Here is a 25,325-nt window from a genome sequence, read left to right as displayed (position 1 = left end):
GTGAGCCACCGTGCCCGGCCTAGTTGGAGTACTCTCACCATTCTCTTATTTTTAGTGTGTAATAATTTGAAATAAACAGTACAGTTTAATATAATTACTATCAAATACATTTGGTTAAAATCGATATGAGATCAAAATATGTTATTTTCATTATTTTGTATTTGTTTTATTTCATAGCCTTATCTTTTTGGTTGCAATTTAAACACATTGAGCTTGTGTGATGATGAAGACATAATTACTGTAGTTGATCTTTCAGTGTACTACTGTAGGCATGGTTACCTGGTATCTCATTTGTTCAAGGGTATGTGAGAATGACTATTAAAATTATAAGTAGTGAATAATATATTGTACATATTATCCTTTTTAGGTTTCTTCTTCCACTATTAAGAGCAGATTTTAAATATTTTAATTTCTATTTTATAAAAACTGAACTTTATCCTTAAGCCAAAAGTATGGCATTACCTCTTATATTATTCATGTGAAGAACTTCTGGCTTTGATAGCATTCAATTTGTAATTTATCAATGTCACACTATAAGTGAGAAATGAAAAGATCTCATCCAGAAGAGAGAGAGGCCAAGAATTCTTTAAAGTCAAATTACCTATTAGGTCAGTTCTTTCCCTTGTCTTCAAAATTGTTCTTTAGTTTTAAGATTTAGTGTACTTCTAGACCTTCCAGTTGAGGTAGACAGCCATATGTCTCTAGTAACTCTGAAAGAGACAAGAAATCAGTTGTTTTGTGTGTGGAAGAAATAACCAGCATTGTGGATGCTGTGGCCTCAAGAGTGGGCCCAAGTCTAAGGGGATCCTTGGCAGCTGCCATTTTTCTAGCCCATGGCTAAAGGGCAGAAGATTGTGTGTAGACATTTCATGCAGTCTGTTCTTGGGAAGCCTCCTGGCCTTCTGGTGGTGGGAGGGGCAAGTGCGAGAAAAGGATGGACACTCTTACCAAACTGTCAGTTCACTGAGCTGCTGCTGCTTTGCCAGCCTCTTACTGTTTCCTGGAAGACAGAGGATATGATTTACTAAAAATAGGCTTGCTTAGATTGCCTGTAGAAGAAAATCCAAACAAGGCTGCCTCCACCTAGTACCTGCCAGAAGGCAGAGTCTGAGACGAGGGTCTGTGTATAAGTGGTAATTTATTTGACAAGGTGGTCACCTAAAATTGGAGAGCAGGGCTGGGCAGACCAAAATAAGAGCTGTTCACTGCATTGAGCACCTGGGGCTCTAGTCGCTCCAGACCTTCAGAGGAGCCTTCAGAGGAGCAATGTAGACTACCCTTCTGCTCTGCACAGTGTCTACTCCTGTGAAAGGAGAGGGGCTGTACTCCTACCGGTTCCTGACCCCCACTGGTAAGTGTGGCCCCAGGTGGAGGTAACTCCTTCACACATCTAGGCTTTTCCGTGCTGCAAACTCAGAACGGTGGCCCTGAGATGCCATGTGCAGCTGAGGCAGAGGCAGATGCTCTCAGGTTATTCCACATGCATGCAGTAGGCTGTGGCGGCTATGGCTATTGTGGCTGGTAGAAAAAAGGTCAGGCCAGGAGGTGTGAGGTGGGCACAAGAGGTGTCTCATCCAGCAGCCCACCAGACCCACCGTTATCTGCACCCTTTTAAATTTACATTATAACCATCTCTCTCCAGCTTCTCCCTAAGATTCGACACTGACTGAAACGTCAGGCTCTTAAGCATGACGGGATGTTTTGTAATGTAGTATAAACTTCTAGGCCTGTGGTTAGGTGCTTCAGTTCCATCTGAGCTTCACCAGCTCTAAGCCGGTGACCTTGGGGCAATTACCCCAACATTCGGTGCCTCCATTTCTTCTTCTGTCAAATGGGAATAATGATAGTTGTGAGAACTCAACAAGATTCATACAAAGCCTTAAAGCAGTGTCTGATCTGGAGCCAATTGTTATTTATTACAATTTCATCAACATTCTTTTTCCTATGTTTTGCCTTTGAGCTTTCTGACATGCTGTTTCCCCCACTTGGAATGTTTTCCCCTCATCTTTTCATTTTTGACTTCATCAATTTTGATTAACTCTCATTCATGTTTCAGGTCTTTTTTTTTTTTTTTTGGTTCGGAGACAGGGTCTTGCTCTGTTGCCCAGGCTGGAGTGCAGTGGTGTGATCTCGGCTCACTGCAGCCTCTGCCTCCCGGGTTCAAGCAATTCTCCTGCCTCAGCCTCCTGAGTAGCTGGGATTACAGACACACACCACCACACCCGGCTAATTTTTGTATTTTTAGTAGAGGTAGTATTCCACCATTCTGGCTAGGCTGGTCTCGAACTCCGGACCTCAGGTGACCCACCCACCTTGGCCTCCCAAAATGCTGGGATTACAAGCGTGAATCCCTATGCCTGACCCATCTTTCAGGTCTTAGCTGAAAATTATTTCCACTGGGAAGACCTCCCTGGCCCTTTCAGCTAGGTCAGGTTGCCCAGTGTCTAGAAGTCCTTTTTAGTTTCCCTCATAGCATTCATCCCATATTTACTTATTTCATTGTTTCCTTTGTTGACCTTAGCTGAAAGACTTTTATCTTTGGAGTGCTGAATATATGGATGATTGCATGGGTAGATGAGTTACTCAGTCATGCGGTCAGCTTTGAAGGTTAATGTGCTAGCTGGAATGGAACTAGAATTGGGATGGAGAGGCATGGTACAGTTGTACCCACTCCATGTAGACACCACCAGCAGCAGCTTTACTGAATGCCGGAGTGTGAACGACAGTATGTTAGGTTCTACCTCCATTACAGTTACTCTCGTCAAAAATGCAGAGACACGGGCAGCAATAAGACCAGTCTTCAGTTTTTATTCAGAAAGAAAAATGAAGACAGCCAACCATGGTCAAAGCATGGAATTATTAACACAATAAAGACTTTCTTGAAAATTGTTGTTAAACAACTTTGGACATCTCCAGCATCTTTGCAAATCTTTGTTTTGATTCAAACAAATATTCAAAAAAATGTTTTGAATATTTTTGTCATTTTAAAATTTATTTTTGTTTGATGAAAGAATGTTGAATAATTTATTGAGCCAACAGTTGAAATGCTGTATAACAGGGAAGAAGAGTTAGGATTAACGGCGTTGGTACCATGAGAAAAGTCGACTGCACAACTTGAACTATCCCATATGTCTTTGTATGTACAGAAAAATTGGAATGCAGAGTATGTTTTTGCTATTATACTTTGGATAAGAGTCTTAAAGGTTTTTTCACAGTTGGAGTAGTTACAGTCCATATATTATTATAAAATGTTTTAATAGTGAATTATATTGTTGCAATTTCTAACAAGTATGTTTGTGTTATCTAAATGAGAGCTTTTGGTATTTTAACATTTTAAAATTTCTTTTAAATTTCTTAATTTTATGGATTGTGATTTGTAGTTTGATTTAATTCCTTATGAGCAGTTATTTTTGAAATAGTTGTGTATAAGAATCTTAGTGAGCCATTCGTCAAACATGTCCATATAGACACGACTCTTGAAATCACATTTAATTTTGAGAAATAAGTCCATAGAAATCTTTACTGTGTGAATGTTAGAATGTGGTCTTGTATATATTTCTCAGGGGAGTTGTGCTTAGAGGAAACCGATATGATAGCTCAGTGGTACTGCATTAATTTTCTCTCTCCAAAAATGTGTATATGCATTTTGTCCTTTGGGTTTTAGTGGTTTGGGTAAAATATCTTAGAATACGTTGTCTCATTAACAATTTTGATAAAGAAAATTCTCTTTCTCAGATTTGTCCAAGTCTAGTCCATTGTTTTAAAACTGCTTTTAATTTTCTAGAGTTAAGCTGAAATATGTAAAACTAAAGAATTATCTGAAGGAAATATGTGAATCTGAAAAGAAGGCTCGTACTCGAAACCAAGAATATTTAAAGCGATTTGAGCGTGTCCAAGCTCATGTTGTACACTTCACCACAAATACAGAGAAGCTTCAAAAACTGAAGGTGACTTCCTGTTTTTTACTATGTTTTATTTTATTTATTTATTTATTTATTTTTTCCAAGATGGGGCCTCAATGTGTTACCCAGGCTAGACTTGAACTCCTGGGCTTAAGCATTCCTCCTGTCTCAACCTCCTGAGTAGCTGGGATTACAGATGCACACCCCATGTAGCTGTGTACCTTCTGAGTAGCTGAAATTACAGGTGTACACCCCATGTAGCTGTGTACCTCCCGAGTAGCTGAGATTACAGATGCACACCTCATACAGCTGTGTACCTCCCGAGTAGCTGAGATTACAGGTGCACACCCCATGTAGCTGTGTACCACCCGAGTAGCTAAGATTATAGGTGCACACCCCATGTAGCTGCGTACCACTCGAGTAGCTGAGATTACAGGTGCACACCCCAGGTTTATGTTTTGTTTTTAATCTTTTTTTTGCTAAAATGAGAAATAATGAGTAGTAATTTTCAGATCAGTGGTAGTCACTAATGTTTAGTTGTTCATACTTAGGATTAAGTATCAGCTTTTTCTGTGAATTACCGTATGGCTAAATTTTATCAGAGAACTTGAAACTGCATTTTCCAAGATTCTTCTTTAGTTGAGGAATCAATGGGATATCTGTAACACAGGCAAGATCACTAGCCAGTACCTGGCACGGTGTAATGCATGGTATTTGTTGGCTGAATGACTGAATTTGAGCAGCATTGGGGTTCCCTCTAGAAACTGATTCTGTCTTGAAAGGGTTCTTTTTCTGTGATCTGGGCCCCTCTCTGGCAAACAGTGCATTGGGACAGCAGTAAAGATAGAACTGTCCCCGAGGAGTTTACCTTCATGCTCCTGGACTGTGTGACCCAGAGTAACTGCCCTTGCAGCCCTCTCTTTTTCTGGCACCTTTTTCCCCTTGAAGTGCAGGTGCTTGGCTACCTGCTGCTGCTTGGCTACCTGCTGCTCCACAAATTAGGCCAAGTGTGGAGGGCCAGGAGCTAGGCCTTTATCCTCACCATTTCCACTGGTCAGGTGTTGTCCAGTTTAACCCACCTTAACATTGATCACAGGAGGAGTTGAATTCAGTATTCTGCCTGCTAGCCTGCTACTGAGCCCCCCTACCTTTTTTTTTCTTTTGCCCTGCAGTTTTTCTTCAGCCTTTTATTATAAAATTATCAGATACACAGAAGAGTTAACATAATTATTGTGATGAACACTCATAATTCTCCATTTAGATGCAATAATTTTAAATATCTTGTTGTATTTGCTTTGTATATATTTTTTCTTTTCTCTGAGCCATTGAAAGTCTGCTGCAGGCATCATGACATTTCTTTCCTAAGCCTTTGAGCATGGATCTCCTAAATGCAGGGGCAGTCTCCTACATAATCATACCATTATCATATCTAAGAAGATTAAAAATGATTTCATAATATTTTGTTTTTTGAGACAGGGCCTCACCCTGTCATCCAGGCTGAAGTGCAGTGGCGTGATCATGGCTTATGGTAGCCTCAACCTTCTAGGCTCAAGCAAGCCTCCTTCCTCAGCCTTAAGTTGGGGCTATAGGTGTGCACTACCATGCCTGGCTAATTTTTTAGTTTTTGTAGAGATGAGGTCTATGTTGCCCAGGCTGGTCTTGAACTCGCGGTCTCAAGCAATTCTCCTGACTTGGCCTCCCAGAGTGCTGGAATTACAGGTTTGAGCCACTGCACCCAGACATAATATTATTTAATATTCAGCTCATATTTGGATTTCCCCACTTCTCCCAAAAAGTAACTTATTTTTCCAGACCAGGAGCCAACTAGGGCTCACGTATTGTTTTTTGCGTTATTGATTATTGTGCCTTTTTTGTCTCTTTTAATTGAATTTAGTCTCCTACCATTCCTCCTTTTTTTTCCCCATGTAATTGGCTGTTTTGAAAAGGCAGTTCATCTGCTTGTAGAATGATCCACATTCTGAATCTAAGGCATCATTTAACTTGCACAGCATCCCCTGTATTTCCTGTGGACTGGAAATGTGGTCTATACAAGCACTGTCCAATAGAATTTTCTGCAGTGATGGCAATGTTCTGTATATATACTGATGCTATCTAATACAGCTACTGCTCATATATGGCTATTGAGCACTTAAAATGTGGTTTGTGACACTGAAGACTGTATTTTTAATTTTGCCAATTTTAATTAATTTTAATTTAAACAGTTACAGCTGAGGTTATACTTCCAACTGCATCCCATCAGGAGGCCCATGATGTCAGGTGGCCCCTGGGTGAGGCTGACTTTGACCCATTGGTTAAGATGATGATCTCTAGTTGTCTCTATTGTAAGGTACAGTTTTTTCCCTTTGCATGTTAGTAACTAATCTGTGGAGTGATAAGTTGGCATCATGGGAATATTGTGTTCCTCAATATCCTTTTACCTAACCGTTTTAGGACCCATAGATGAGCCTTGCCTGAACCAGTTATTTCTAGTGGAGGTTTTGAAAAATGGTGATTTTCTGTTTTATTGTATCTTCTGTTAACTGGCTTTCCTCTATAACAAAGAGCGTTTTCCCTATTTTCTTTCTTTCACCCCCCCCCCTTTTTTTTTAGCCTACAACAGCACCTGGTATTCCTAGGAGTCTCCCATCCAAGTATGAAAAAGGCCCAACCCTGCTTAGCCTTCAAGATCAGATGAGAGCAAGCGTGTTCAGGGTGGTATGGCCATAGACCCCCTTTTTTTTTTAATGTTATGATGGACTTGTGAATTTCTATTTACTAGTATGTTATCAATTACAGTAATTATTCTTTTTGTCATTTTATTGTCTTATATTTGGCCAGTGGGAGTCTCTCTAGATTGGCTCCTGTGTCCTTTTGACATAACCCCCTTAATTCTGAGCCTTCTTTGATCTGGGGCATAACAAGATATTCCAGGTTCACCTCACATTTTTTCTCCCTCAGATATGGAATTAGCCTCCTATCCAAGGAGCTGTGGTTCTTTTTAATGGAGAGGGGTATTTAGAAACCAAGATATACAGTTAAATGTGCTCAGGCAACAGCAAGTTTTAGCTCCCCATTTTTTTATTTTAGTATTCGTGAAAAATGTTTAAAGTTCAAAAAAAGTTGTCAGTATCAATGTTGTAAACCACTTTTCAAAGATTTCATGGAGAAAATGAAAGTGATGGGCAAAGGAGGGAATTTTGTCTTCCCAATAAAATAAAGGAAAAATAGAAAATTTCTGCTGATTTTCATATTAAGGCTTCATTTAATTGTTGATTTCTTATTATGGCCAAATTTGAGAGGAAGGAATTTGAAGGGAAGAATCATCTTTTAAAGTTTTTTTATATTGAGAGCATTCATTTTATAAAAAGGATATGTTATAAAAAACTTGTATGAGCTACTAAAGACTGTCAACATGGGGGACCATTTTAACATGACAAACTAGATAGGAATATGAAAAGCTCTATTAATAAATATGGTTCAAAAATTATGTAGATATTCCTTTTTTGAATTTTGGATGAGGAATGCCTTTAAAAAAAAAAATTCTTCTAGTAGCATAAAAGGCCAAATCATGGCACTACACTCGGGAAGGATGTGAGTTCCATGGAGAACTCGACTTTGACAGTCACCCTAGGTCCAAAGCCAATGTTTGTTGTGTCCCTACGAACCCAGATAGCAATGTCAGAGACCCCACCAGTGATCCCACCTTCAGCAGGCTGTGCAGTGAGCTGAGGTTCAACATAGGGGATGTTTGTCTCTGGTGTTTTCCCATTTCTTTCTGCTTCTTCCTTTTGGGCCAGTGTCCAGTGGTGGCCCAGGTATGCCAGAACCACTTGTCTCCTCTTAATGCTGCCCATCCAGGTATCAGATCTTTACCTCCTTTCTTGATTGACCTCACATAAGTCTTAGGAGAAAGGTGTTCACAATGCATTGCCCACACACCCCAAAATGCCACAGGTATTTCACCTTGAACAGACTACAGCTAATACACATGAGCTTCAAATTGGTAGAATTCCAGAAAGTGAAACCAAGTGAAGCCGTGTGAGAGAAGTGGGGATTTTGCCCAAATTGATACCAAGTGAGTTTCTCCCACTTTGTAGAGGTGGGCTGGGCCCAGTTCGTCATATAATGTTAAAATCTCTTAAAATGAGCTAATTGCTGAAAACACTGTCAACTGGTTTTATGACTCATAATACTTTATTTGGAGGCCTATAATAATTTTTAGGGCTTATAAAGGATATTGACGTGTTATGTAGTTTTGAAAATATAGTGTTATATCTATGTTGCTACTTGTCAGTTGGATAAAGGGGCTGAATAAACAGTTCAAAAATGTAAATATTAGGTCTGGGCATGGTGGCTCATGCCTCCAGTGCTTTAGGAGGCTGAGGTGGGAGGATCACTTAAGGCCAGGAATTCGAGACCAGCCTGGGCAACATAGTGAGACCCCATCTGCACAAAAGATTTAAAAATTAGCCAACTCTGGGGGTGTGCACCAGTAGTCTCAGCTGCTCAGGAATCTGAGATGGGGAGAGGATCATTTGAGCCCAGGAGGTTGAGGCTATAGTGAGCTATGATGGTGGCACTGCAGTCTAGCCCTGGTGACAGAGCAAGACCCTGTCTCTCCAAAAAAAATTAATAATAATTAAATTTTAAAAAACCTAAGAATGTAAATATTAGTATTAATGCTGTGAGGAGTGTGCCCTCCTATCCCTCATTCCGCCCCCCTGCTCCCTGTATTTGCTGCTTTTGTAAAAGGGGCCCCAGTTGGTCCTAACTTAAAGCAGTTTCACTCAGGTGCCCATTATCCTTGTCTCAGGTTGGGTTCTCCCTGAAGTAGACCTGGAGAACAGGGATTTGACAGTAAGTGGTTTATTTGGGAGATAAGGAATATCAGTAGGCAAGGGGGGATTAAGCCAGCTACCATAGTCAGCCCGGCGCCGAATCCTACAGGGAACTTCTGGGAAGTGGTTTGCACATTTGGGATATGTGTCCAGCAGCTCCTAAGCAGCATTGATTGAGGACTGATGGGCAAGGTTGTAGGTGGTAGGGAATTAACCAAACGCTCCCCAGAGCAGCATTCCCAGGTTCTGAGAAGCCTTAGGCATGGAGCCCCAGATTCCAGAATTTAGGAGTGACCAGAAAAGTCCCAGGGACATGTGTAGAACAGCATCTGCCTTAGCCTATTGCCAGGCATGGGGCTGACATGTCAGGGCATTCGGGGAGGATCCCCATAGCAGGCACAAGAGTCTTCATCTGGTTAGGTCTCTCCTTGGCCTGAAATGCTGGCTAAGGCTTTTCAGGACAAAGTCCAGACGCTGGTCTCTGCCTGCACAGAGCAGCCTCACCCTTATTACTCCTCCCAACACGTGCGCACACACATGCGCGCACACACACTCTCTCTCTCTCTCTCTCTCTCTCTCTCTGTCTGTCTCTCTCACACGAATACACAGACATGTGCACATTTTTTCTCCCCATCTTTCCCTAATTTGTCCCCTTCCATCTTCTCCTGCCATCCCCATTTCTCCCTCTTATCTCTCTCTCCCCACTCTCCTATTCCTGTCTCCTTGCCTCTTCTTACCCCCAAATCTGTCTCTTCCAGATCCTCTAACTCTTCCACCCCCATATCTTCCCACTGTCTCTCTACATCTTTATCTCCCGCACACGTACACACACACACACTCTCTCTCTCTCTGTCTCGCACACACAGTCTTACATCATCCACAGTACTTTAAGCATGCTGAACAATTTGCATTTCCTTGAAAGCACCACATTATCTCATACCTCCTTCAATTAGAAGGCCTTTTTCCCCCTGCCCTGCCTTAGGTCTGTGTCATAATTATCTCAGTAAGCACTTCCTTCATGGTATTATAATTGTTTACATGTCTGTTTTCCCACTTCACTGTGAGCTCCTTGTCTTATTATTTCAATGCTCTCAGTATCTGACCCAGAATATGGCACATAATAAGCACTCAGTAAGCATCGAGACTTCCCCCTTGACTGAAATTAATTCTTCCGTATTTTTTATCTCATTCTGTTATGGACCATGAACTAGTATGTGAGAACTAATGTGGTATTGATGATACTCTTTATTATACCTTCCCAGTTAGCATTTCTGTTTAATAGCAGAGGGGTTTTGAATATATAATGTCATTATTTAAAGATGTGATTCTCCAGGCCTGGACAACATGATGAGAACCTGCAAAAAAATAGAAAAAGTTAGCTAGACGTGGTGGCATGTGCTCTAGTCCCAGCTATTGGCGAACTGAGGTAGGAAGATTTATTAAGCCTGGGAGGTTGAAGGGCAGTGAGCTGTGATCATGCCACTGCACTCCAGCCTGGGTGACAGAGCAAGACCTTGTCTCAAAAAAAAAAAAAAGTAAAGTAAAATAGATGTGTTTATTCTTGAAAATTCAGTCATTAGGTTATGTATGCTTATAAGGGGCTAATATTTGAGAACACATCTTTTGAACTCTGATTTGATTTCTACTAAGGATTGTGACAGACATTGTGAGCAGGGCACAACCTTCAGGCCCCTGGAGGACAAAGTGTGTAGCACATACCATTTTTTATCAACCAGAGTGTCTTGCCTGTTAATATACATTAGTTGAACAAATAAACGTTCCCCCATATCTTTGGTAAAAGTTCACGATCTAAGAGGAAGCACAGATACTGGAAAAAAATAGGAGAAGAGAAAACAAAAGACTGTGAATCTTAGTCGCGTCTCTCGTACTGACCTGAGGATAAAATCAGCCCATTATGTAACTCTCTGTACCCATTTCCTCAACTCTGATATGAGGAGACATGGCCAGCAGATTTTAAATGTCAATTCAGTTCAATTATTCACTTATTCTGTAACTTGAGAATTAGCTGAGCAACCCTGAAAAACAATGAAAAAGGAAGTCTGTGGCAAAAAAAAGGTAGTAGTGACACTCTCAGGCAAACAGTAAAGTGATTGAAGGGAAACTGACGGAAGTGAAAATACAGAAAGTAACGCAATGGAAAACGTTTGTGAGCTTGGAGAGAAATCCCAGAGACCAGAAACTTCTGCGAGAACCTCCATCAACCCCCAGTCATTGTTAACAGATTTCATTAATTCCACTGAAATAAATTACTTATGCATAGTGAGGAAGTAAATGGGAAGGTCCTACTAAGTTTAGGTGGGCAGCATCAAGCCAATGCTGTGAAGCAATACGGTGACAGACAGAACAAGTTACCTGATGGATTAACTCAGTGCTCTTGGGTTTATTAAAACAGTTTTCTCGGGTTGGGGCTGGGAAGATAAGGGAATTATTTATCCCTAAAAGGGCTCCAGACCAGGAGATGTTACTGGTGCATAAGTAGGCTCTGGAGAGCACTGTGGAAAACTCCTGCTTTCCAGTGTTCAGGACATGGATAATAACCAGGTGTTGTATAGAAAAATAAAAAGGAAAAAAAGAAAAAAGAGAACAAAGCATTTTTTGATGGAAATCCATGGTCCTAGGGGATGCAGGCTTACAGTCTGTATCAATCATTAATTTATCATTGTATCTCTGCAACTTCATTGTGCCATTTCTATTTGCATTGTTTAGAAAAAGAGTATCTACAGTTTAGTGACTTTTTCAGTTGCATTGAGAGCAATCTAAATTGGGCTCTTAAAGATACTTCTTTCTGTTCTTTAGGAAGACTTTATGCAGTTATCACTTCCTTTTTCCTTCAGCAAAATGAATTGAATAAAACTCTCATATTTCTTTGAGAAAGTGCTCTGTCTTTGGAAGGTATGGCTCTGAAATGATCCTATAATGAGGAAATCAGGTACAATGCTCATTGATCTCAAAGAGCATAAGAAAACATTTGTAGTCACAGGAAAAAAGAATTTTTGTTTAACCTGTAATTTTATGTTTGTATTGTAATTCATCCCCCATTTCTTTTTTGAGATACTGTCCCTTGGAATCTGCAAGGGATATCTGTTTAAAGCTCTTGTGGTTAAAATGTAAACACCTCCAAGTTCAAAGGAATAGATATGGAACAGAGAGACGTAAATTGTATCTTCGTTATTGCTTTATCTATTCTTAGTTTATTATTTTATCATTTGTACTGGCCTTATAAAATGTTCATTTAATTGGGTATCTATTTAGAGAATTACTGCCATCTATCATATTAATAGTACTCTGCTGGTTAAAAAAAATCCATACCTGTTACTAACAATGAGACAGCATATATTAATAATACCTTTCAGAATATTTTGAGAGAAACAAATCAGTTTGGTTATTAGTGCCCATTCGTTTTTTGTGTGTCAGAACAAAGCTTGGGCCTATTTTATGTTCAATCAGAGAACTAAGGAAACAGCTTTCAATTTCATCATCTCATAGGTGTGTTTCTAATTACAGTGCATACCTGCCTAATTTAGAAAATGTTCTGATACTTATCTGTGATGGACCACAATCCATGACTTTTTTAAGGCTTTAATTACTAGCATACTGAATCAAAGTGCTTTTTTATGCCTTGCTTTTAAGAAAAAGTCATTTTAAGATTGAATCACTTTCACCAATTATAGTGTGGTAATGATGCAGACATCTTTATGTAGTTATTAGTGCCAGAGCAAACTGGATTCTGATCATTGATGTCTGCAGTATATTTTTATTCATAGAAAATGGAATTTGTTTTAAGTTGATGATCTAGCAAGTATACTCAATTGCTGTGACGATCAGAATCATGATATTTTGTAGATATCATACAGATAAGAAATCAGTAGGATTGATTTTTTTTTTCTTTTGTTTGGGGCAAAACTTCTAAAAGGAAACACTGTCTAATGTGTTACTTTCATAATAAAGGAATTGAATTTTTGTGATAAAGTATCAAACTGTATACATATATATGTGTGTGTGTATATATATATATAAAGATTTTATTCGCTAAGTTGATGAAAGTAAAAAATCCATCAAATCTTATTTTATTTAAAAATTGTGGCATTTTGTAAAATTCAACTTTCGATATGTGTTATTTGCAAAATTGTTCATTTTCTAAGATAAGGTGAATTTCGTGGCAACATCAGCTTTTACTTTCTACTTCAGTGTTCCCTGTATGTTGTAAAGACTGCAGTATACAGACAGGTGCTAGTTGTAAAAATATTTATCACAAAATCAAACTTTGTTTATATTTAGCTTGAATATGAGACTCAAATTAAGAAGATGCTACTCTCAAAAGATAGTCTGGGACTAAAAGGTGAACTGAAAGATGAAGACAGAGAAAAGGTAATAAACTAAATTGATAACCTTTCTGTTAACAGAGGAGTTCTGGAGTGTTTATATTTTAAGATACTGTTTTAAATAAAATCATCTTATTAGAAAGATCCATTTGATTAAACCTTAAGTGATTAAAGATTTTTGCTTACAGAATATTGCTTTAATGTCTAATTAAGTTTGCTGAAAGGGAGTTACTTTGGGAAGAAAGGATAGACTCTAAAGAAAACCTCAATGTTGTCAGTAGGTAAAATTATTTTTCTAAATCATGCCTTGTAGCTGCTCTTTTCTTAGTTTGAGAAGTGTTTTAAATGAAAAGTAAACAAAATATGGCATTTTGATTCTTTTATTTGTGTGAATATATATAATTCTGTACATTTTAACCTTTGCACAGAAAAAGTGGAAAGAACAGATTGCATATCTAAGCAATAGACAAAAAGATCGGCAAGGAATACTTAAATAAATTCTGCTATGTATCTGCTGTAATGCAGGCTTCTAATCCTCCCGCCTATCTCCATATAAATGATTCTGTTCAAGACCATAGATGTTTTCTTCACTAAAAGCAGTAAAGCTCTTTTAGATGAAATGTCTAAAAACATCTTGTAATAACTTGGAGCATGCTGGCAAGAGTAGTCACTTGTGACTATGTGTGAAACCCCCTCAGCCAGTCGATATTGTAATAAGCAAAAATGGTAGCATCACTCCATTATTCAGAAAAGCCAACAGCGTGCTTGTTCCTTAGGCTGCAGCATTCATTAAGAAAAGCTTACTGGGCTGAAAGCTGGAAACAGATGATAACGGGATATGATTTTCATATTTAATGCTTTCCTTGGAAGAGTATGTGTGCTACAGATTGATAGAAGAATCAACTGCTACTTTACTAAAAGACTTTCAGGTTTGCCCTATAGCTACCGATGGAATCATTCAGCCAAGAAATTAACTTTTTCTCCTTTTACCTGCTTTATATATCTGCTAAGCAGGCTGCCTGGCTGCCAGTAAATGTTATTATGCAGTTAACTGTTTGGTATTTAAGACTCTTATCAGAAAAGAAACAGAGGCCACACTATTTTGTTTTTATAGTAGGAGGAAGGTTTTAGTTTTTCTTTCTTCCGTGCATTAGCAGGCATTAATCTGAGTTTATAGGAAGTTTTCGTTTTCCTTCCTCATAGATTAAAAAGTTAAAAAAAAAACCCTAGAATTTAGAGCATTCTTTAAACTGTAAGATACAAAACACCAAGCCCTAGCAACCTTGACCTATATAAAAAGGCCTTTAATGATAAATGATGAATATGCCATTCGGTGTAGGCCAAATGTGGTATGATGTGATAGACTTTTAAAGCATTCAAGCAGTTTTTCTGTTTGACATTCAGTCATGAAATAATTGATGTGTTTTAATCTAGAAGCCAGTTAGTTCTTTCTGTGCCGTTCTTGATAGACATATTCTTAGCACAGCAGTGTCAATGGTACTTCAGGAAAACGGAAGATTTTTTTTTCTTACCCACTGATTCTTTACCTTGCATATAGTTATGGAGTCTCCTTTTAGGACATATTTAAAATTAGGTCAAGAGACATACAGTTGACAACCCCTTAAAATCTTACATATAATAATTAGAAGTCTTTTCATTTATATGGAAAGATGTCATTTCCTTAAAAGCTTTGACTATTGGCTGTATAAGAATCAATTAGGTAACATTTTGAGAAATTTATATTTTGCCTTTTCTAATTTTCCACTGATGTTCAACCAATTAAAAGGTAAATGCATTTCAGCGAAATCATGTTTTAGTGACTCCTTCTATAATTCCTGAACAATTCCTTATCATATGAGTTATGTCTTATTGTTTAGTGGAAATCCAAGCTCGTCGTCTTTGGGCAGTCGTATGAATTGGTCTTAGTCATTGGCCCAGGGCCTTTCGAAGCATAGTACAGTCACTGGTTGAATCAGTAAGTAGTTGTTAGGCATATATTCTGTTTGAGAAGCCACAGTAGGCCACTCTATAAATGCCACAATTTTCTTACCTTCAAAGTGCTTCTCACAAAGCAATGTTCTTTCTAAGGCACAGAATAGTGTGTGATAAAGTGCCAGTCACATGGGACAAGCATGAGCAGTGAGAAGAAAGAAGGTCCTGCTTCCCATGAATTGAGTAACCCCAGGCCTGGTGGAGGAGGTGGTGTGTGAGCTGGCATAGAAGGATGGGCAGGATGCCAGTCAGTGGCAGAAAATGAGCCTGGAAAGCTACCTTGTGGGATTTGGTGCCTGAAACTATGGTACCAGGCTAAGAACTGAGATTTCCTCTTCGAATTTGTGTGTGTGTATGTGTGTGTGTGTGTGTGTGTGTGTGTGTGTGTTGGGGCCAATGAAGGAAGGACTTGTGAGCAGAGCGGTCACATCCCATGTGTGCAGCTGCGGGAAGATGAGGCTGGCAGTGCTGTGCAGGATGAGCCTGGGGAGGAGTATATGGAGCTGAGGAAATGAGGCTCCATTCAGACAGGAAGAATTAACAGAATGGAGGGCCTGTATTGGGGATGGCCATTGAGGTGGAAAACACTAATAAAGGGGAGAGGATCGATCAAATTGGTGATCATTCTGAATTATAAAAAGATATTTTTTAAGTGGCTGTACAGCTTTCAACCATAGGCGGTAATGTGGATGCCAAGAAAAGTCATCAAGTGGTGTGTGTCCATTTTATAAATGTAAAACCCTGGCTCAGTTTTAGTGTAGGACATCTATTGTTTGCTTGCATCCAGTGGCTGCTCTTTAGAATCATACATCACTTAGAAGGGTTAATAGTCTATTCATCTGCCATGCTTGTTTCCACTATGAATTTACTTAGCTTACAAAAATGTGTCTTACCAAAAAGGCACATTTCAAGCCCCACTCAAATCCTCACAAATTTTACTATAATAGTTCTTCACCTCTATTATATATATATATTATATATATATATCTATATATATAGAGAGAGTTATTTTTTATTTTGGGGGCAAACTCTGTTTCTAGGCATGTTCTTCTGGTTGAAGAACAGTGACTAGAAAATATACATAAAAACACATAAAAATGTATGTCCTCAAGAAAGATTGAGATGGCATTTTTGAATGAGAGTATACATTTGGGGATGGGGGTTGTGTGGTTTCTTTGAACTATTAGTCTGTGAAATATATTCTACTAGAAGTAGAAGCAAACTGATTATACTCTATCAGGCCTGGATAGGTGTGGAGGATCAGGGAATTTCATCACAGAGCTGAAGGTTTGTGGAGGAGCGTCACTTCCCCTGTGGTCACCCTCTCTGCAAGGATCAGGTGGAGAATGGTTACAAAGGTGTTATTCCCACTTTTTAATACTGGTAGTAACAATGGGTAATAATCACCGCACTTTTACTTTGCCAGGTGCTGTATTAACACTTTATATGTATCTTCTCAGCAACCCTGGAAGTAGAGGATATTGTTGCCCCCATTTTATAGTAATGCTCAGAAAAGTTAGTTAACTCGTCGAAAACTACACAATCAGGCAGAGGCAATATTCAAACCCAGACCATTGGACTTCAGCGTCCTTGCTATTAACCACCTTGCAACAATGCCCTCTAAGGCAGTATGGGTAAAAGGTAGTATGGGTAGCTCTTCAAAAGTTGGAGAAATTCCTGGTGAAATTAAAACTTTAAGTACTACATTTTTACCTAGACTTGAGGGAAGAAATGGTCTTCCTTGGTGCTGTAGTATTTGAGCTGAATCAGGTGAGCCATGGCAAGCAGAGGACCTGCCCCCTAAACTGCCCATGTTTGCAATAAAAGAAGCATCTGTTTCTGTTGGCTTTGTTGGGCAGAAGAAATGTGTTACAGCTCAACTGAAGAAGAACTTGAAGGGAGAAAGCCTGCACAGCCACAGGAGGTGGCTGTGTGCCTGGTATGCAGGGATGAGCTCTGCAGTGGCTTTAGCTACGGATCTGAGCATGTGTCCGAGGTACTCCCAGGAGTAGTGCCACTGCAGGAGAGGCACATGACAGAGAAGACAACACCCCAGTATGAGATGATGGAAAGGGTTCTTCCATTCCAGATGAGATAGAATGCTGTTCCCAGGATCTGAGCACCATTCATGAGACCAAGGCAGCCACTGTAGGACCTGGCTCATCTCCAAGGAGTAAAGGGACCAGATAGATACCTTGTGTAGGGGAAACTTTATTGAAATAAATATTGCAGCAAGGGGGAAAAGGAATCCTAAAACTATACTGAACTGTCTCTAATGAAAGAGCAAGTGACTTGAATTGGAATACTCTGGGAAGGACCCTAACACAAGGATTTGAGTGTAAGTAGTTCATTTGGGAGGTGGTCCCAGGAAGCACAGATAGAAAAGAGGGGAAGATGGCAGGGGGAAGGGAAAGTGGGCTGTAAGAGTGTGTGATTGAGTGGGTTATCACTCAGAGCACCTGGCGCTCAGTCCCACTGGGGAACTTTGGATGACTGTATAGGGCATGCCTCGGGGATATCCCATTCGCAGAGTAGGAAAGGGAGGTGTTTCCCCTCCAGGTCTGCCACTGCCAGAGTGCTGCGCCTGGCTCCTCTTCTGGTGCTACACAGCAGCTGAGAGAAACGCTCGGGCCAAGAGGCACAGGTGCTTACAGGAGGACACTGGGCAGGTACTGGGATGGTGAGGGCCCAGGGATATGGGCCCGCTCTCTCACACCTCTCACACCTGCTAACAGTGGGTGGAGGAGGTAGAGGTTATTCCTTAGAATTCTCTGTGTAAGCCCGATTTTTTATCCTTACTAGCCCACAGTGCTGCCTTCACCAGCAGCCCCCGTGAATCACTGCTCAACTATAAACAACACAAAAATCTCCCTAAATGGGAGCTCTGAGCAGTTGCCTTCACGGGGAACGTGGCCCTCAGTTCTGCCATTCTCAAAGTTTTGACTGTACTTGATTTAGACAGAACCATGACAAGTCAAAAAGTAGTCTCTCTGTGTTCAGCTGGACCTTTTTATATTGATTTCTTATTTATATGTGTTTGTATTCGGAAAACAGTTAGAAGTTAACTCGAATTACACAAATTGTATTCAAGTCCTGGCCCTAAAACTACATCTGCAGACCTGCAGACGTTTTTTTCAGGAGAGGGTAGAACCTGCTCTTCTCTCCCAGCTCACTCAACAGTAAGCTTCCACATGGCGGGGCCTGGCCCCTTCTTCCCTGCCGCACCACCCCACAGCACCCTGCACCTGGTGAGTGATGATGGCCTGCTCACCTGAAAGGAGGAAGAGGGGAGAGCTGCTCTCTGAGTGAAGGGTACTCCCCGTTTCATGTGGTGTTCGAGGGCAGATGACATTTGGACTCTGCACTCCTGCTTTTGGGGGTGCCTTTCAAGGACCTAGTGGGGAATGTGGCTCTGATGGACAGCTCCCCCATAGGTCTTTCAGGCACTGTTCTAAGGACTTTATATATATAGGCATATAGAAATACACATTGGTTACAGCAACCTTACAAAATAAAAACTATTTTAATACCCATTTTACAGATTAGGAAATGGGAGCTCAAATAAATTAAGTAACTTAATTTCTCAATCATATAGCTAGTAAGTGGGAGAGTGGTCTGGAGTCTTCATAAATACATCAGTCTGCTTTTCAGTTACTGGGAGAAAGGATTTACTTAGGAAAATGATGGGAGAGGGCCTTTTTTTTTAAGGGATTAGCTACTCTCTCATAGTCAAGAAGGAAAGAAAAACAATATTTTTAAAACTTACCTTTTGTGGAGACATTTGGCTAGCCAGCTATCTTCCTTTGCTCTTCTCTGTGGCAGGATTCTGTGGCAAGTGTATTATGTGACAGAGGCTCTAACAAATGAGAAAATTATATTCACAGATACAGGTGCCTATCGTGTAGTGGAATGAGGGGAAAAAGAAAAAAAGTGGATGAGAAGGGGAAAAGAAACATAAGTCAATTTAACAAGAAGAGGATAAATTTTGTGGGGAAACACTGTTTCTTTTCTCCTTTTGATAGTGGAAAAAGGTTTATAGAAGCTCCACAGGAGAATGAGTATTGATTTCTTGTTCTTTAGAAGACTTTCCAAATTCATATACTTATCGTCCATGAAATACTGTATTATTAGAAAAAGATATACTTCTTGCAGTCTGAAAAAAAAAGTTAGTGCCTAGAACTTTCTTGGAAAAAATCTGGTGATAACAGTCATGATGAATACACACATATGCTCTGTCCCAGAAGTCCCACATTTGGTTATCTGTCCCCTAGAAAGAAAATCTTTAAAAAATGGCAAAAATATAGTCTGTATGTTGCAGCATTATTTGTAGTAGCAGAAATATGGAAGCAGCCTGAATGAGCAGCTGCAGAGGAGAGGCTGAGCTAGGGAGAGAGAGCACCCTCATGATCAAGTGCTCTGCATGTGGCGCCCAGAGTCCAGTGCATTCCTCATGATCTGGGCAGTGTCCAAGGAATATTACTAAGAGAGAAAAGCAGGTTGCGGTGAGTTGCTTACAACACGCTCTCACTTTGTACAAGTGGCCAAACCTTACCATCAAGCAATTAGTTGTCCTGGGCTTGAAGGAAGGTGTGAATAGGCATCCTAACTGATTGGCTTCAGTCACCTCGTAGAGGGGAGAGAGAGGCAATGAGGTGGGGAAAATAAGTCACTTGTTCTTTACATCCCTTTGCCTTGTGTCTCCTTTCTATAATTTAATAATTGTAATACAATTTTTAAAATTAAACCTATGAAGAAGGGATGAGTAGGTGGTTGGTTCATTTTAGGAAGAAGGAGCCTGCTTGTGGTTGAGATTGTTCTATTAATTGTGGGGGAGTGTTAATTGCTTACATCCTTACTCAAATCCCTCAGAATTATGGAAAGTGGAGGCGCCTTTCTATCCCTCTGATGTAGTTCTGCATAGTTCTTTTGTGAATGGGGATCTCTAAGAGAGTTTTATCCTGAGTTACCCTATTTGGGGATGGTGGGGTATATACAGGGGATATTGAATTGTATTATAAAAAGAAAGGGCTGTTACCTTGACATTTTTAGGTACTTATTAAGCCTCTTAGGAAGTGTTACTTGAAAACTGTAACTTAACTTTATTACTTTGACCAAGACAGTTGCTTAGAGCTACGGATGTTGGAAGAGTGGTTCTCGGGTGTTCTGTTCGTTTTGTGAAAGTTACCTGCTGGCACTCTTTTGGAATGCCGAATTTCTCTTGAAGCTCATACTTGCTTTTCTCTTACTATTCCATTTACCCCACATACACTAGGTTTTATTTATCATATACAAGTTCTATTCAGGGTCTATTTTAGTGAGATCAGATTTTGAGTTATTCAAGGTTAGAAATTAGGCACAGGCTTCAGATTCATTATTAGGGATTTTTATGTTTGTTTTAAAAAGCTGTGGTTTAGTAATGCAATTTGAGTTTGACTGACTCAGTTTTGAATATTGTAGCATAAAAGGTTTGCATTGGAGTCCTGGTATCTGGGTTTGAATCCTGGCTCTGTGAACATGGACAAGTTGCTTAACCTGGCTAAGTCCCATAAGAGTAGGGCTAATAATAATGGTTGTTTTGATAATATAAATCTCTTAGCTCCTGCTTGTCACCTCGTACATGCTTGATAAATGTTCACTGCTCTTGATGCCACCATCACCGCCATCAGCACCATTGTTGTTTTCCATTAGGGTAGCCTTACTTTGATCCTGGATTCTTGCCACTTATTTAAGAGAGTGAAGAGGTTGGTGTGGAGGTAGGGAGACTACCTATGAATTGAAGAAATAGGAGATAATACCACTTGATGGTGACAACTCAGATTGATTTTGTGTAAGATAATTTACAGAATACACCATTAAAGCCTAATTTAACAGATACATCTTAAAGTTTAGATAGTTCCAATAACTGTTGAATTTCATGGCCAGAGATGTCTCTTGGTGGCCTAAGTTGTGCAATTTTGGTGGTGACTACATTTATCATGGTGGCAACATGTAAGAAGAAGGTTTAAAAATCACAATGGCATAATGTATTAGTTTGCTAGGACTGCCATAACAAAATTCCACAAACTGGGTGGCTTAAACAACAGAAATGTATTTTTTGAAGTTCTGGAGGCTGGAAGTCCAAGATCAAGGTGCCAGCAGGGTTGCTTTCTGATGAGGCCTTTCTCCTTGAGTCATAGAAGGGGCCTTCTCACTGTGTCCTCATATGCCCTTTTCTCTGTGTGCATGAACGGAGAGATCATTGGTATCTGTTCCTCTTCTTATAAGGACACCAATTCTATTGGATTAAGGTTCCACCATTATGACCCAATTTAACCTTTGTTACCTCCTTTAAGGCCCTGTCCTTTAAGCCACATTGGGGATTGGGGCTTCAACATATGAATTGGACACAATTCAGTGTGTGATATGTGTATCATGTAAAATATGTATAATAATTTTATAATAACAATCATATAAAATAATTTCTTCAGGATTGTTGCATGTAAATTATTGTTAATGGATTTTAAAAAATATTCTCAATGTGACTTAAGAACTTGCTTACGTAGAAATTAAAAACAATAATTGTACCATGTGAAAAGCTGAAAATTTGGTCTAACAGCTTCATTTCCATTCTGCATTTAACTTGCTGCTTCTTATTCCCTTGTCTGTGAAGATAATAAGAAGAAGAAAAAATAAAGATTTCCTTAGCATTTTGCAAAACATGAAGTATAACATTTTTTTTCAAAGTATATTAGTGGTTAAGATCTGCCTTTAAATACTGTAGTTCATAATGATTAATACATCATTACAATTCTAAACTTGTTGATATCTTCTTATGTTCACTCCTCTTCTTTCTCCTAGTAAAGATGAATTCCTGATTTTTAAGTTATCTTCTGTTCACTAATAAATATTTTTGGTCATGTTCATTTGCTTTGCTATTGCTTCCCACAACTCCCAACATTTTTTAAGACTGCAGATGAATAACTGTGACAAGAAAAGAAGATCTGAACTAAAATATTGGATTATAGATTTATCTCTAGCACTCACCTACACAAAGCAATAGGAAGGTGTGGAAAAGTTGGTCATTGTGTCAGATCCTTAAATACTGATAACCTGCTGCTGCTTTTGGCAATAACAACTGTCTCTCAAAAACTTTGGAATTCCTAATATTATTCCTCTGTCAACAATAATGTGAAACATGGCATTCTCTTTTTGGCTTCCCTGGCTCAGAAACTGCTTTGAGAAGACACATAATAATGTTCATAATTTAGGATTAAAGAGTACTCTGTTTCCTGTTGCTAAGCTAATAAAATGACAGACTTTTAAAAAAGAAAAGAGACACCTGTCTTAGAGCCTGATCTCAGCAAATGGGAAACCTGCAAGCCTACAGAAGCTCAGCTTGCATTTTACTGGAGCCAGTATTTTACTTTGCAAGTATTGAGTTAGTTCAGATGCAGCATTGCCTTATAGGGAGCAGCAATTAATTTTTGCAAGTTTCTCATTTTTTGTTATTAAAGTTTATGTAATTGCTGGTGGGAATGTAAAATGGTGCAAACACTTTGGAAAACAGTTTAGCAGTTCCTGAAAAAGTTAAACATATAGTTACCATACGAAGCAACAGTTTCATTCATAGCATAGCATTCAAGCATAGCAGCTTGCTGTGTACAAGATTGGACACAAAACGTGGACAAAAGTTTATAGCAGCGTTATTCATAGTAGTCCAAAAGTGGACACAATTTACATGTTCTCATCTGATGAATGGATAAACAAAATACAGTATATCCTTAAAACACAATATTATTCAGCCATGAAAAGGAATAAAATACTGATAAATGCCACAGAATGGATAAACCTAGAAAACATTGTGCTAAGTGAAAGAAACCAATCAAAAAAGACAACATACTATATGATTCCACTTAAATATTAATAAAATGTGCAGAATAAGCAGATTTTTACAAACAGAAAGTAGATTAGTGGCTGCTTAGGGCTGGGAACTGACTGGGGAGGGTGGGGAGGTACAAAAAGGTATGGGGCTTCTTGTTAGAGTGATGAAAAAATGTTCCAAAATTGATTGTGGTGGTGGTCGCACAACTCTGTGAATATACTAAAAGCCCACTGAATTGTATGCTTTTAAAAGGATAAGTTTTATGGTATGTGAATTATATCTCAGTAAAATGGTTTTCAAAAGTTTAAATCAAGTTGAATTTATTAAACCAAAAAAAAGAAAAGAGAATAGTAATGTTAATATTCTTGACATAATTCCATATAAACATGTTTTGGTAAATATCTTTTTCCTGTGTTTAGATTTATTTTATATAGGTATAAGCAGACTGAGTATGTAATTTTTAAAGTGTAAGTATTTTTGCTATGACATAGTCTTTATTTGCCTCATTTATATGACTTCGTGACCTTTCCCTATTTTATAGTCATACAGGTTGCTTCCAACTTTTTATGATTTTAAATAATGCTTTAAGTGAACTTGTTTGTCCACATAGCTGTTTTTTTCTATTAGCTTTATTTCCTATTTAGCTCTATTTCCATATAGAATTACTGAATCAAAGCAACAAGCATGGTTAGGACTCTTGTTGCCAGATTCTTCCCTAAGAGGATTCTGCCCATTTATTCAGCCACCAACAGTGTGAGAGCTTCTATTTCACCTAACCTTCCTCAGTACTGGGGGGGGGGGTTATAATTTTTTAAAAATTGTCTTTATTTTACAGTAATTTTAGAGTTGCAGAAAAGTTGCAGAGATAGTACAAAGTGTTCCGTTGGATCCCTCACCTAGTTGCCACCATTGTTACCATCTTACATTACCATGCTACACTTGTCAAATCTAGGAAACCAACACAGATGCGTTACTATTAACTAAGCTCTAGACTGGATTCAGATATTACCAGTTTTTCCATTAATGTCTTCTTTTTTTGTTGTTCCAGGACCCAATCCAGGATTGTTATAATTTAAATTTTTAAAAATTTAATGTTTATAGAATGGTATTACATTGTTGTCAGTCTTAGACATAGGGTTATAATGGAGCCGAAAAAATTCCTATTGCCTGTAACTTAACATCGTAGTGTAATGCATTTCTGACATGTTTGTGGTGATGCTGGTGTCAACAAGCCTACTGTGCTGCCAGTTGTATAAAAGTATAGCAGAAACAATTACGTATAGTATATAATACTTGATGATGATAATAATAAATGACTTTGTTACTGGCTTATTATTGGCCCAATTGACAAAATTGGATTATGGGTTGTGGAATAGAAAACAAGATTATATCAATGTTAAATTTTCTGATTCTGATCATGAACTTTGCTCAAGAACGAGCGTGTCCCTGTGCTTTTGGAAATGCTCACTGAAGTGCTTAGTGGTAAATAGGCAGGGTGTCCCAACTTACCCTCAAATGATTCAGAAAAAAATCGTATGTTTATATTTAAGTATACACACATGCAGAGACAAATACATATATGTAGAAGGAGAGAAAATGATAAATGGGATAAAATGTAAACATTTGATAAATCTGGCTAAACACTGTTAGGGGAATGTTTTGTATTATTTTTGCAATGTTTCTGTAGGTGTAAGATTATATCAAAATAAAGTCACGCGTGTTGATGCACACCTGCAGGCCCAGCTACTTGGGAGACCGAGGCAGGAGGATCACTTGAGCCCAGGAGTTCGAGTCCACCCTGGGCAACATAGACCGCATCTCTATAAATAAAAAATATTGTTTAAATTATGTCAAAATAAAAAGTTACTGCTCCCTATGAATAATACTGGCAACAACTAGAAATAGCGCAGGAAGACAACCTTCCTATTGAGTTGAAGCAGATCCTCAAGTACGTGTTGCCTTTTTTGGGCCCTTGGATGAATGATGCATCGTCCACAGACTTTTATTTTTACACATAATTAAGGGCCACTTTTTTATAACTCCTAATTTGTTACAGGCCACTAACATGCCATGTACTTATTTATTAGGATATTACTAGAGTTTATTGAGGATCCAGATTTCCGTATCCCAAGAAGTCTGGCAATGCTTGGCAAAATTGCAAAACAGTTCATAACTACTTGCTATCACAGAAAGTGACAAATGCTCCTCTTTTTGGGAGATAAACCTCTGCTAACAGTGTTGTCTCTTGAATTAGGTCCTTATTTTCACTTTCTGTAGTTCTGAAGCATTTACTATAAGTACATCATGGTTCCCTGCTACTTTCCTGACTCTGCAGATTACCAATCTGATTGCTGTTTCTCTCCACTTCTTGGCTCTGGATTCGTTGTTC

At 38.9% G+C, this 25,325-nt stretch overlaps 1 protein-coding gene across 12 annotated transcripts in view; it reads left to right on the top strand.

Annotated features, from left to right (window-relative positions):
* The window catches only part of KIZ (kizuna centrosomal protein), a 120,105-nt gene that overhangs the window by 6,621 nt on the left and 88,159 nt on the right, over positions 1–25,325 (top strand). For 4 of the 12 annotated variants that reach the window (XM_015149582.3, XM_001093783.5, XM_015149586.3 and 1 more), the window contains 2 exons: positions 3,785–3,947; positions 13,040–13,129. The exons of 2 other annotated variants lie outside the window; for them this stretch is intronic. In XM_015149582.3, coding sequence (XP_015005068.3) covers positions 3,785–3,947; positions 13,040–13,129 — 253 coding nt within the window. Of the gene's footprint in view, positions 1–3,784; positions 3,948–6,512; positions 6,618–13,039; positions 13,130–25,325 lie in introns of all 12 variants that reach the window. 6 more of the 12 variants (XM_077951102.1, XM_077951101.1, XM_015149584.3 and 3 more) reach the window with 3 other exon arrangements.

This window comes from Macaca mulatta, chromosome 10, assembly GCF_049350105.2.
Source record: "Macaca mulatta isolate MMU2019108-1 chromosome 10, T2T-MMU8v2.0, whole genome shotgun sequence".
Lineage (NCBI taxonomy): Eukaryota > Metazoa > Chordata > Mammalia > Primates > Cercopithecidae > Macaca > Macaca mulatta.
Note: the sequence above shows the minus strand (reverse complement) of the source record. Positions and strands in the feature narration are given on the sequence as shown.